Raw genomic sequence first — 10,038 nt, 5'->3', positions numbered from 1 at the left:
GACTTTGTAAATACACAATTTACACCATGATACCTCCACTAAATTACTTTATTGTTTGACCTTCAGTGAGAAAAAGATGTGAAGAACCATAATCCTTGAATAATGAAAATTTCTAAATTAGAGGTCCTCTTTAACCGTGGACAGTTGGCAAAATATAGACAATGGTACAATATGGACATGTAGAAGTCATATTCCAAAACATAAAAATCAAGAGTCTGTCTTCATCTTGGAGATCTTAGAGCTCATTGTCCTGTAATATACAGTAAGATGGCATTAGGAACATCCATGGTTTCATCTTTCTCCAAAACAATATCATAGGAGTTTAAATACGACTGCCTCCTCTCATCCACCTAGGGGAAAAACACATTCATTAGTGTTTCTTTCCTTTTTTTTCATGCGCTGTCCTGTTTTTACTGCCTCAATGATTTACCTTATCATTGAGGTATCCGATCTTCAGGATGTTTTGTAAGTCCATGACTCCATCAGCCATGTTTAGATCCCCAAGAGAGTCTCCGAGCAGGAGAACATTACAGCGGCTCTGAAGTTCCTTGAAGTGTTTGGTATTGAGTAGAGCTCCTTCCCGTTTGTTGTAGATGTGAATCAGCTCTCCTTTAAATGCATGCAAAACACCCTGTAAAGAGAAGCAGAACTGCTGCTATTCAAAATGAAACCACAATTACAACCTATTCATCCATGTGGAACAAAAACTGGATTCAACCATGTTGGTTGCTAGTGGTTGAAGAGTCCAATATATAGCCAGGGCCAGAAAACAATCTAAGATATACAGTGAACTTTTCATAGCAACAGACAATATTCCATGCAAAATATCCCCACAAAAGCATAGCATTACCAAGATTTTTTTGTTGGTGTAAATTTATTCTGAAGCCTTTTTAATTTTTAGCTTTTACATACTTAAATCAGCATATTTTTTTATTTACCTTTACAAAGACCTAATTTTACAAATGCATACAAGTTTTGATATATTAAACATAAAACGCTGAATACCGACATTTAAATAAATAAAAAATGTAAATAATAAAAGAAATGAAAAATGTGAAATTAAACCCACAAGTTTAATCATTTAACTGGTTGATTAATTGAAGAACGGAACACTGTCATTTTGTTCACAGATGCAAAACAGTGCTGTAGCTGGGTTTGGAATTATTTTTGTTGTCGAAAAAAAAGCAAAAACAGACAAAAATGTCTCTTAATTAACAGTTTTTTGAACTGTTGTATAAAAAAAACAACAACAAAAAAAAACAGTATCACATTTGTAATCATATCAATGTTTGGAGAACCCCCCCACTCTGTAGGTGTTTTGGATGCTTCTTGCATCCTGAAAATAGCTCACTTGTCATGGTATGATATGGTATGTTACTTAACTATATCATGTTATAAATAAACTAAAAAGTTTGAATTCTTTATGATGTCTGTGAGACAATGTCAGGAAATTGGTAGGTCTGCCCCGCATGTAAATGACTTTTTAAAATGTAAGAAATTAAATGGCAAAAATAATTTAAGGAATTAAAAAATGACAGATGTTTAGAAAGAACCTTACAGAGTCATCAAAGTCCATGTAATTGGAGAAGACTTCAACATTAGGGTGGAACACACCAGCTTGTCTGATTACTTCCTCTAACACATCCCCAATTCCAGCAGAGAAGATGAGCAGAGGAACAGACAATTGATGGAGATGATCAAAGAACAGCTGATATCCATCCCTGACAAACACATGATCAAACCATCATTATTAGTGATATCATTACCCACTATAATACAATTGTTTGTTAGCTTTGTTAATGGTCATACCTTAGCATGGCTTCAGACTCTCTCACAACTAGGGCTAAGTGATCTTTAATGATTTTCTGCTGCACAAGAAGCTCATGAGCTTTAGTCCACCTGCATGCACACACACACAGAATGACAACTTGCAATTGGTGTAAAAACAAAAGGCAAAAGATAAAGGTTTAAAACAAGGAAAAGTGCACTTAGATAAACAAGGTAACAAAAGTTGTTGAGCTAGAAAATCAAAGCTCTTTAAGACCCAAAGGATTGCTTGTAATAACAATGTAAAAGCCACAAGAACAAACTGTTTCTGTCAAGATTTTTATTTGTCATATACAATTTGTAGTGAAATGTTAGTCTGGTACATTCCAAGACTGTGCAAAAGAGAAAGAAATGTATTTAAAATGTAGAAATGTAGAATAAATACAACAAAAATATACATCAAATAAAAATAATATGACAATAAAATAAAATGTAAAATATATGTATGTACAATGTAAACAGGTAAAAATGTAAATTTAAATTGTAAATTTTTAAATAAAAAAGTTTTAAAAACAACCCAAAAACCAAAAACTAACAAAATGATAGGAAGCAAACCAGCAACAACCACACAACAAAGCCAAAGCTTATATTTCTTAAGAAAGCTAGGAAAATTTGTCACGACAACCAAAATCCTCAACAACTTTTACAGATGTACAATTAAAACTGTGGCATTTTAGCGGGCATAAATAGGTTACCTGATTTTTTTCATAGATAACTAACATGATACATTTTAGTAAGTGGTCTGCTTAGCATTCAACACTCCTTCTGATGTCCATTCATGCTGATTTCAGCTATGATCATCAGCTGTTTTAAACAATCATAGATAACTTCTTTTATCAGCTGATACCAATTATTGGATATTTTGGTGAATTCCTACATACAAATAGCCAGACTTGGACCCTCATATGAACCACATGCATCACAGGCTCGCCTTCTGTTTGTTGTTGAAAGACAAGTTGTGCAATAAGTAGATGTATCTCACCATTCAACCATGAGTGGTAACTTCTCTTCAACTGAGCGCGTGGAATCGATCTCTATAGGGTAGTAGTGATCCAGAAGACTCTTCAGCTGCAAAAAAAAAAATCCTTAATCCTTAAGAAGACTGTCCTGGTCATTAAATAGAAATCCATACAGTGCTAAGTTGAAGTAACACATGTCTCTAAAACAGTTTGGAACTGCATGGAATTTCTGCTTCAGAAAAGAAGTTTACACAAATAAAGCAAACAAAGTAACATTAGTATGATCTGTAGTTTTCATATGTTTGGTATGGCTAGCATAAAAAAAACACATTGTTAAGTTACTGTGAATATAACATCAAACACATTTGTTTAGTTTATAGTTGCACAGAGAGTTCTAAGCTTAAATATTAATTAGAGAAAACATTTGCTTTCTCACCTTGGCTTTGCAGTCTTCACTGATCAGTTTGCTATTGTCCAGAATATCTGAAAGCAAACAATTTATTACTCATTTTAACAAAATCCACACAAGATAAACTATTTTAGCACCAATTAATTTTCTGTTGGTTATTTACAGTTTTCAGTGTTTACAGCATTTTAGATTATGTTTACATATGTATGTTAACAGAGAAACTATTAATGTGGACCTTAAGGGTTAGTTCACCCCAAAATGAAAATTCTGTCATAATTACTAACCCTCACTGTCATTCCAAACCCATAAAACAATTCATCTAGCTCAAATCTAGTTTTTAGATGCTACTATATATATATATTTCTGCAAGTTATGCCCCCCACCCCCCCATTAGTGACTGTTGTACTTACTATGGGATGTTGGGCAGCGTTTGCCATTGTGGGAGAACCTGGTAAGAGTCATATCAAAATCTGAGATTACCTACAACATAAACAACAAAAATCGATCAAATAGGCCAACCCATTTCATGAGAAATCACGTGCCTGCTACATGCCATGTGTTTTTTTTACCCTCTCTGTTCTTCTGCACTTTCACTTCTTAGCTACTAGTCATTTGTTCCTGTCACCTGTGAATCTTCATCAGTGTTGACGTCACCCATTCTACAGTCTTCAATCGGTCAAGACCTCCACAGATAAAAGAGCACGCCAGACCACCTATAAGCCCCCCCATTTTGTTGCTGTTCGTGCTCGCTACTTGCTTTGCTATCCTTGTGTATTGTATTCATTTTGGTGTGTCACTTGCCCACTGTGTGTGTGGCCTTTTCGTTCCCTTTTCCCCTCACACTGTAAAACATCCGGGGAGAAGGTCACGTGACATACACTTCAACAGGTAGGATTCTGCCATTGTATAATACATTAGGTTAGGGGCAAGTGCCACCCCATGTATTCTTGTTTTGGCTAAGTGAATGTAGTTTAGTTAGGGTGTCTTTTCATATTTTTGTTTCTAGACGGCTTAGGGGAAGCTAAGTAGCTGGAGGCTGTTTTGATTTGTCATTTTCAGTTATAGTGGCTCACTCTCTAGGCATTGAATCAGTTCATTTGGCTTCAATCTTGCTAAAAAAATTAGACACACTGTGGAGGTTTTTCTTTGGTCTAAATAAAAATGTAAAACCAGAATGGAGAGCTTTGTATAAACCGCCTTTAGCAATAAAGGTGACAATTTACAATGGAGAATACTTCTTGGGATTTTGGCTGTCAATTAATTTGTCTCGGTTTTAAATGTGGAAAATCAAGGATGATTTCGTACCTTTGCACAGTGTTCAAGATTAGCAATTTTGTTTGATGTTGTAAAAATATTTTTGGATTGTTTTAATGAACCTTTCTCTGAAAAGATTATGCTGATGTCTGGAGAAAAATGACTAATTTGTGGCATGGCTCATGCACCCTTGAGCTGCAGGTGTGGCCGATCAGCCTGTGATGATTGCGTGCAGGTGTTCCTTGGTTGGTTCGCGATCGGACAAAAGACATACAAGAGCCAATTGTATTTCACAACCAAGGCTGATGTAAGGCTTCTTCTGGCGGCATTTTTTAAATTTGTGCACAGAGACTGCAAACAGGTAGAGCTTTACGGCGGACGGAGTAGACGATAGAGTCTATTCTTCTCACACATCAATCTTTTTGCATCTGAAAACTTTATTTATTCAAAAATGATTCATATTCAATGATTATAGATGTATCTGCCTGTTATATCTTGTGTTTTATTGACAAATGGTAGGTTTAGAGTGAGGGGTTGGGTTACGTGTTCATCAATGTGTAAATAATGTAATATAAATAAAACTTCTGTGACGGTTTACAATGAAAAGAAACAAAAAAAAAACAAACCCCAACACATACGCAATAATGACAATATCATTACACAATATATAATTTCATTTATCATATATATTGACAAAGGTAAGCATTTTTGCTTATATACTTAGTTTGTGTCGTTTGCCAGTCTGCCTTAAAATCTTAAAATCTGCTCCTCCAAATTTAGAGAATTAAAAAGAAGAAGGTTTTTAATTTCAAAAGAAATAACTGTGTGCACATCTGTTTTACCGTTATGGATAGCCTAAATTGAAACTGGATGGTGTAGGCAGAAATATTTTGCATGCAATGTAGTAGTGTAGTGTTGTTGTATGTGTCTGAAACTGTGTCTGTGTCCGAATACATGCTGGATGATGAATGTATGAGAAAGAAAGAAATTCTGTATTGTGTGGGTAAAAGCTACGCACACCTCTTGAAGCTGAGGTTCGACTATTGGATGAATTCTTCTCTCCAGTACCCTGGGAGGCTGAGGAGTGTGACCCCCCTATAGTTGGAGCACACCCTTCGGTCCCCCTTCTTAAAAAGAGGAACCACCACCCCCACCTGCCTGTTTAGAGGTACTGTCCCCTGCGTCCACGCAATGCTTCAGAGGTGTGTCAGCCCCTCCTAACATCGCCATCTTAACGTGGTGGAGGGGTTTGAGTTACTGAATGACCCTAGGAGCTAGGTTGTCTGGGGTTATATGCCCCTGGTAGGGTCTCCCAAGGCAAACAGGTCTTAGGTGACAAGCCAGACAAAGAGCAGTCCACCCCCATGTTCTATGGAAAAAAACAAAAAATAGAGCTGCGATGTCACCCGGTACGGCGCAGCTGGGGCCCCACCATGGAGACAGGCCTGGGGCCGGAATGTGAGCTTGGGCTCTGGAACCCATCTCCTCGAAAGGGGCTTTACTACAATGGTGTTGCCCGCAGTGAGAGGTGGCGGGCTGGTGTGGGCTTGCTCATAGCCCCCCAGCTTAGCCGTCAGGTGTTGGAGTTTACCCTGGTGAACGAGAGGGTCGCCTCCCTGCGCCTTCAGGTTGGGCCTATGGGCCGAATGGCAGTGTAGAGTACCCAGCGTTCTTGGAGTCCTTGGGAGGGGTGCTGGAAAGTGCTCAGACTCGTTCTGCTCAGGGACTTCAACGCTCACGTTGCTAGCGACACCTGGAGGGGTGTGATTGGGAGGATTCATCAGAGACCAGAACACCTAGATGCGCCCCGTGGACAGATCACCGGATCCTGATGCACCTCCACAGACACACTAAGTCATTTACACTATCTGACACAGCTGCGGTTAAAACTGAACTGGAGGTTAAGTGCTGGGCGTCCCGTCAGAGGAGAACTGGACCCAACTGAGTCTGGTTTCTCCCAAGGTATTTTTTTTCTCCATTCTGTATGCATGGGGTTTTGGTTCCTTGCCGCTTTTGCCTCTGGCTTGCTTTGTTGGGGACACTTAACTTCTAGCAATTATTGTCAAATTGATTAAAGAGACCGTCTCTGCATTTAATAACAAATTGTTCAATCTCATCACAAGCATTAGTTTCTCACACAGCACCACGAAGTGTGGAGGAGTTTATTCTGGCCTTCGGCAATGTCGTTGGCCATGAATGTATTTTAACAGCATCTAGAATGAATAACGCAATTGTTTTGTTCTTGTATGCAGTTAAGAAAGCGAACTAGGTTGTGGAGATATGAATGGTAATTAGTGGGTTATTGACTCCAGTTCTTCCCCTTTCTACATCTGCAAAGAAAGTCAAGTTGCCTAATGTTCCACCACTCAAAAAATCTAATCAAAGAATTGTCAAGTTTTGGAAAGGTAGTCAGTCCAATGAAAAAAATTGCTTTCGGAAGTAAGTCAGACTTGATTAAACATGTAGTATCTTTCAGAAAATTTGTTTATATGATCCTGAGAGATAACTGAACTCAGGCCTCTTGCTTTTAAGCCATAAATCTTCATTTATTTGCTAATAGTTTTACTCCCTGTTCTATTGAGGTGGAAGAGGTTGTAAAAGGCCAACCCTACAGTTAAAAAGAATGGTGTTTTTACATGTTTTTGCTGAAACTTTAGAAAAATGTGATGGTGAAGAGCATTTATTTTTAGGTAGAGATTTTTACTGTGTGAAAAATAATATATGTGGAATCACGTTCAACCACGTATGCCTTCCCTTAAAAAAAAAAACTTAGATGATTGAAGCAAATACAAGAAGGTATGGAAGACAGTAAACAAAAAGGGCATTCATTGCTATCATTAGGATTTAAAACAGAAATAAAAGCATTAACAGCAACAATACCATGCAGAATTATCAAGTTTATTTGTACAGCCTATTCCATACACAGTACTAATTCAAAGTGCACTGTAAAAAAAATCTAGTCCTTCCAAGTCAGAAATCTAGTGACTCGTTGCATTTACATTTTCCATTGGCACAACTGAATTTATTGTTGTTGTTTTTTAATTGTGGCAACAGTTGTCCCCATAGAACATTGTGCAGGGCAGTGCAGAAATTCAATTGGGCCAATGAAAAAATTGTGATGCAATGAGTCAATACAAAATATTGACTTGGGAGGTTAGAATATTTTTTGTGAAAGGAAGTAAAAAGTCATTATAATAATAAATCACAACAATACTAAAATGATAATATATATATATATATATATATATATATATATATATATATATATATATATATATATATATATATATATATATATATATATATATATATATATATATATATATACATACATTATACACACCACTTTGCACTTTCCAGAAAAAAAGATGTGTTCACCACTCAGACCAGTTAAAATTATTGAAAAAAAAGTGGGAAGTTTCAATTTAAGGTGCTGTACATTCTTAACTTTTAAGCTAAAAGAATCAATAAGAAGAACTGCAGAGTTTGCAAAAATGCTTGGCGTTAAAGATATAGCCTCCACAGACCTAGATTCAGTGATCAATATATCAAAGAAAATACAGAAGTGATCAGATGCGAGATGTGCTAATCCTCAACAATAAGTCAGGCTGACTGAAATAAACTTGGCTTATCTGATAAACTTGTTAAAACAGGCCCCTGTTTGGCAAGTGTGTGTGTTTTAGTTGTTTAAAACGACAATTAACTGTCTGGTTCTCCCAACTTGCAAAAAAACCTGCCTTTATCTTGAAAGAAAAAAAACTGCAGAAGATAAAGTAAAAATGTATTAGCATCATTTCGATAATATTTATCATTATTACTGGTTTATAATTTTGATGAATGTGACAACTGGATATTTCATTTGTCATACTGCCATCTAGTGGTTAATCAGTTCATCTATGGTCCATCATATCCGTATTTTTCTTTTTTTCCCCAATTCCTTTTTTCCCCCTGAGATACTGTTTCTCTGTAAGCAATATACTTTTCACTTAAAGTACACTTTTATTCATAAATGCATGCCTTCAAATGATATCTTATTTATGATCACAGTTATGTAAATTGCATTTATGTATGCTTTTATATATTTTTGCAAAATGAACAAAAAAGAAAAGAAAAAAAACCTTCCTTTAAATTAAAAGAAATAAAATCGATGCATTTAATTAGAGACCCGTATCCAGTTATGTTTGCAGATAATCACATTAAGAAAACCCAGCAAAACTTTCAGAGGTGGGCAGTATGGATTGGATTTGTCCAAGGCCAGATTTCCAGTCCAGCTCTGATATTCACATTTTAATATACAACACTGCATAACGACTATCGCAGGTTTGTGTTTTGCTGGTTGATGTCTTCCCACCCTCATCTCATCAAATTTTCTGCTACTTTAAATACCTAAGATTTGAAAAAGTCTCAAATGGGTGTGAATGACCAGTGCTAAAACAGGCTTACCTGTAGTGTGCTAGGTCCAGCATTTCTCATGGATGTTAATATCTCCTCCACCCTCTTGGGGTCCCTCATGTACACTGAACTTTTTGATAACACGGGAATCTGAGAAAACCAAACCAAAAAAACCCCAGCTGTGTTAAACAAGTGTTTTATAAGTGCATAGTTGAGCCGTTTTATTGTTGTTAATAAAAAATAAAATAAAAAATTATTTATATATATATATATATATATATATATATATATATATATATATATATATATATATATATATATATATATAATCTGACATATCACACTAATGCCATATTAAAGTATAAACATATTAAAGTAGGCCTATATCCAATTCACTAATTTTATGATATGTTAAAATGTAAACATTTTAAAACAAATAACAGCACCGCCTCTTTTGTACGTGGTCTAGTTGATATTCTGTATTGCATGGTGCTGTGAGAATTGAAATACAGACTGAACGGCAGCTCCAAACATCTGAGCGCTGCATGAGCATATGATACGCAAACTACAGCTGTCGGCTGGATAAAGCAAGCCAAGGTGGTAAGGTTTTGATAGATGACCATTGTAATCAAGGAAAAGACGATTACAGTGACATACAAGAGTCGCATATCCGTTGTTGTTTGATGCGCAACCGAACAGAGTACCGTGTAGTGCATATGCGCTCTCGGTCACTAAAACACAGCGGTCAAAATTAATGTACAGCGAGTGTTTTATAATGAATGCCACAGTAATAACAGAATCAATGAAACACTTCAGGTGGTCAGTCACATAATAAACTTTCAGATATTCTTTTCAGAAGGCTTTAGTGAATACAGGCAAACAGCAAAGCAGCACGACTGCTGTAAACGAAGTTACTAATGCAGTTAATGACCGAGCAGGTTATGACTTACACCGTTTCTCCAGTAAATAGTGACTTAAGTCATTTAGCAGACACTTAGAGTGTCAAATATTTGTGGTTGATAAAACAGTGTAAACTGTAGCGTCAGTAATGACGTAATAACTTACCATGTTGCGACAAGTCATCTTGATTGTAAATATAAAAAGATCATATAAAATGTAATCTCTTAAAATTACTAAAACAGCATTCGTTATTGTACGTGCCCCGTCTTCCTCTTCTTCTTCTTCTGTGGATTTATT

General features: G+C 36.2%; 1 protein-coding gene across 2 annotated transcripts; it reads right to left on the bottom strand.

The window, feature by feature from the left end:
• Positions 1 to 30: 30 nt before the first annotated feature.
• Positions 31 to 10,038, bottom strand: LOC122340545 (7-methylguanosine phosphate-specific 5'-nucleotidase-like). 2 transcript variants are annotated; one of them, XM_043234106.1, is made up of 9 exons: positions 9,907 to 10,038; positions 8,893 to 8,991; positions 3,606 to 3,675; positions 3,223 to 3,269; positions 2,810 to 2,895; positions 1,810 to 1,899; positions 1,559 to 1,721; positions 431 to 631; positions 31 to 350 (listed from the first exon to the last, which is right to left on the bottom strand). In XM_043234106.1, the coding sequence occupies exons 1-9, from the start codon at positions 9,922 to 9,924 to the stop codon at positions 243 to 245; spliced, it is 882 nt and encodes a 293-aa protein (XP_043090041.1). In that variant the 5' UTR covers positions 9,925 to 10,038; the 3' UTR covers positions 31 to 242. The 2 variants fall into 2 exon arrangements, with proteins under 2 accessions (XP_043090041.1, XP_043090043.1); XM_043234108.1 differs by having other exon boundaries at positions 3,606 to 3,643; positions 9,907 to 10,035.

Source organism: Puntigrus tetrazona, unplaced genomic scaffold (genome assembly GCF_018831695.1).
Source record: "Puntigrus tetrazona isolate hp1 unplaced genomic scaffold, ASM1883169v1 S000001062, whole genome shotgun sequence".
NCBI lineage: Eukaryota > Metazoa > Chordata > Actinopteri > Cypriniformes > Cyprinidae > Puntigrus > Puntigrus tetrazona.
Note: the sequence above shows the minus strand (reverse complement) of the source record. Positions and strands in the feature narration are given on the sequence as shown.

Coding starts and splice junctions, on each gene's coding strand:
- LOC122340545 (XM_043234106.1), bottom strand. Junction 3,270..3,605: donor ACGCTGCCCAACATCCCATA/GTAAGTACAACA, acceptor GTTTGCTTTCAG/ATATTCTGGACAATAGCAAA. Junction 2,896..3,222: donor GTGAAGACTGCAAAGCCAAG/GTGAGAAAGCAA, acceptor TTTTTTTTGCAG/CTGAAGAGTCTTCTGGATCA.